The sequence below is a fragment of the Morone saxatilis genome, unplaced genomic scaffold (genome assembly GCF_004916995.1).
Source record: "Morone saxatilis isolate NCDOM2014 unplaced genomic scaffold, NCSU_SB_2.0 Contig23, whole genome shotgun sequence".
Lineage (NCBI taxonomy): Eukaryota > Metazoa > Chordata > Actinopteri > Moronidae > Morone > Morone saxatilis.
In genome coordinates, this window is record NW_023339796.1 from 14,789,361 (window position 1) to 14,791,823 (window position 2,463).

At 43.6% G+C, this 2,463-nt stretch overlaps 1 protein-coding gene across 1 annotated transcript in view; it reads left to right on the forward strand.

Annotated features, from left to right (window-relative positions):
* The window catches only part of LOC118334981 (cyclic AMP-responsive element-binding protein 3-like protein 3-A), a 6,799-nt gene continuing 4,336 nt past the window's right edge, over nucleotides 1-2,463 (forward strand). Inside the window, exons 1-5 of the mRNA XM_035671129.1 lie at nucleotides 1-150; nucleotides 444-542; nucleotides 890-1,163; nucleotides 1,815-1,945; nucleotides 2,243-2,353. Of these exons, the coding sequence (XP_035527022.1) occupies nucleotides 130-150; nucleotides 444-542; nucleotides 890-1,163; nucleotides 1,815-1,945; nucleotides 2,243-2,353 (636 nt within the window). The 5' untranslated portion in view covers nucleotides 1-129. The remainder of the gene's footprint in view (nucleotides 151-443; nucleotides 543-889; nucleotides 1,164-1,814; nucleotides 1,946-2,242; nucleotides 2,354-2,463) is intronic.

The following is a 2,463-nucleotide window of genomic DNA, read 5'->3' on the forward strand; positions in this document are numbered from 1 at the left end:
AGACTCAGCCATTCCCCCTTAGACAGAGACAGAGCCGCTGAGAGGAACGTATTGATCTGACTGTGTGTTTATATTCCTGCTGGACAGTTTCACTGTAATTTCATCAGCTGCTGCTTTAATGTTGGAATTATGACACTGACGATAGACAAGGTAAGACACTTTTGTAATAGGCACACTGGGCACAGCTGTTGGTTTGTGTGTAAGAGAATGATTCAGACTGAACGTGCTTAAAGAAAAATACCAGTTTTAAAGAAGGTCATAGTGGATGTGTATTGATTTAAGCAGTCTTTGTCAAGGGTAAGTGTTGGATTGAGCAACTTGAGTTTGAAAAAAAAAAACCCAACTGAAGGAGTCATATTCCTGAAAAACAAACAGGCAAACAAGTTTTCCTTTTGCGGAACGAGGACATTAAACCCATCGCTCAGAGTAGTTCTTCGTTTCAGGTGCATGGCGGGATGGACCTCGCTGACCTCCTGCTCACTAACACAGATGAAACCACCAGTTGCCACAGCAACCAACCGTGGACTATCACAATACATGACGTGAGTACGGTGGTCATTCAGGACATTTTGCTCCTAAGCAGAGTCGCTCACGGGACAACATTATCTCAACCAGACCTTTATTGAATCTCATTACTGAGTCCTATCTATATTCTCAACCAGGCTCATATGTTATTGAGCTGCACCTTAGGAGATATAGGAGCTCATTTACAGTTTCACTGTGTTCTCCTATATGTCTGCATCTGTGACTGACAGCGGCAAGGCCATGGCAGGCAAATGAGATCACGGAATTGAGTCGGTGTGTTTATGTTCTTGCCTGTGATCGTGTGCCTGAATGTGATTATCTGATTAGAAGACGAATGATGTATACATACTCTCCTCCCCGACAGACCCTGAGCCCCAAGGGAAGTACTGCTGATGACTTTCTAGACGCCCTGCTGGGTGGGAGCGACTCCTCCTCAACTACAGCGTCCCCCCTGTGGTCACCCTGCACCACTGACAGTGGCATCCAGGAGGACCCCCCAGCAGATCCCACAGAGAGCCTTCATCCACCCTCCTGCATGGCTTTTCCAGGATTGGACACACAGTCTCTCCCTCAGCCTCCACCTCTGGAGAGTCAGCTACCACCAAACCAAAAAACGTCTTATGTTTCCATAGATCTAGGTAAGACTAGATTTACAGTTGAAAGGGAAGTTATGATGTTAAACACTGGCTTTATACTTGCAGCTACAGAGTGATCTGTGAAATAGTAGATTGTTAAAATACTGAGCACAAATTTCATGTTAAGACACATAAAACCTAGACAGGTGAACCACAGCACCGGACAGCCAGGTATAAAACGAGATGTGGTGTGAGATTTATCCTTTTGTACCTTCTGTTGCAGAATGATGAGAGCTATTGACTGAGCATTTTGACAGTTAAGGGCCCTTTCAAGGGGCAAATAATTTGGTTTTCCCATTTCTAAATGTTTGTTAAGGATAAAAGCTTGTGCATTTGTTGTTTATCGTGTGAGGAAATTGTCTTTTGAGAGCAGATTTTGAATAATAGTCCCTTTTCACATTGCTGATTATTGACCCCTCAGTGCTAAAAATACTTTTAAATTGACTGAGTAACCCCATTTCACGGCAACACAAAAATATCAAACACATAGAAAAGTGTGACATATATTTTGTAAAGTGTTTTACAAAGAGCATCGGGGTGCAGCAGTCAATTAAAGACACAGACAGCAACCTAAACATTTTGGGTTTTCTTTGAATGGAACTTAGAGGGAATTTTCTGAATCATCACCTGCTGCTTTACTGGTTCAATCTGCAGGCTGGGAGTCAGATGACCTACAAGAGCAGCTTGGCTTTGCATACTACCTCACTACAAACCAAACCTCCCCTCTGTCGTCCACTCAGACTCTCACAGTGAAGGATCTGCTGCTATCAAACCTGGGACAGACGGTAAGGAGAGAAGAGTTGAATATCTCTGTGAAAGAATGACAGTTTGTGAAGCTTTCTAACTATTGGGGATGTTAAATAAAAATGATTCAGTCTCAGTGTTCTGAACTATACGGCCCTCTGCTTCTCTGAATAATTTACCCAGAGACCTTTTTGTGGTAACGTCTGAGAGCAAGAGATCAACCCTTTGCACCACATAAACAGAATCTTAAGCATTTTATGAACTGGTACAGTGCCGTCTTTGGGTAAACTGCCCAGTGAGTGACTTTAACTGGAAAATTCTGTCCATCTGGTTCACAGGCGCAGCAAATCCCTCAGCATTCCCTGCAGGAGCTTGTACTTAATGAGGATGAGAAAAAGCTTCTGGCTAAAGAAGGGGTGAACTTACCCAACAAACTGCCCCTGACCAAGGTACACACTTACACACTTGCATGTATGTGGGGCAGATGTCTTCTCACACACACACACACACACACACACACACACACACACACACCACAAACACAGCAAACACAGTCTAA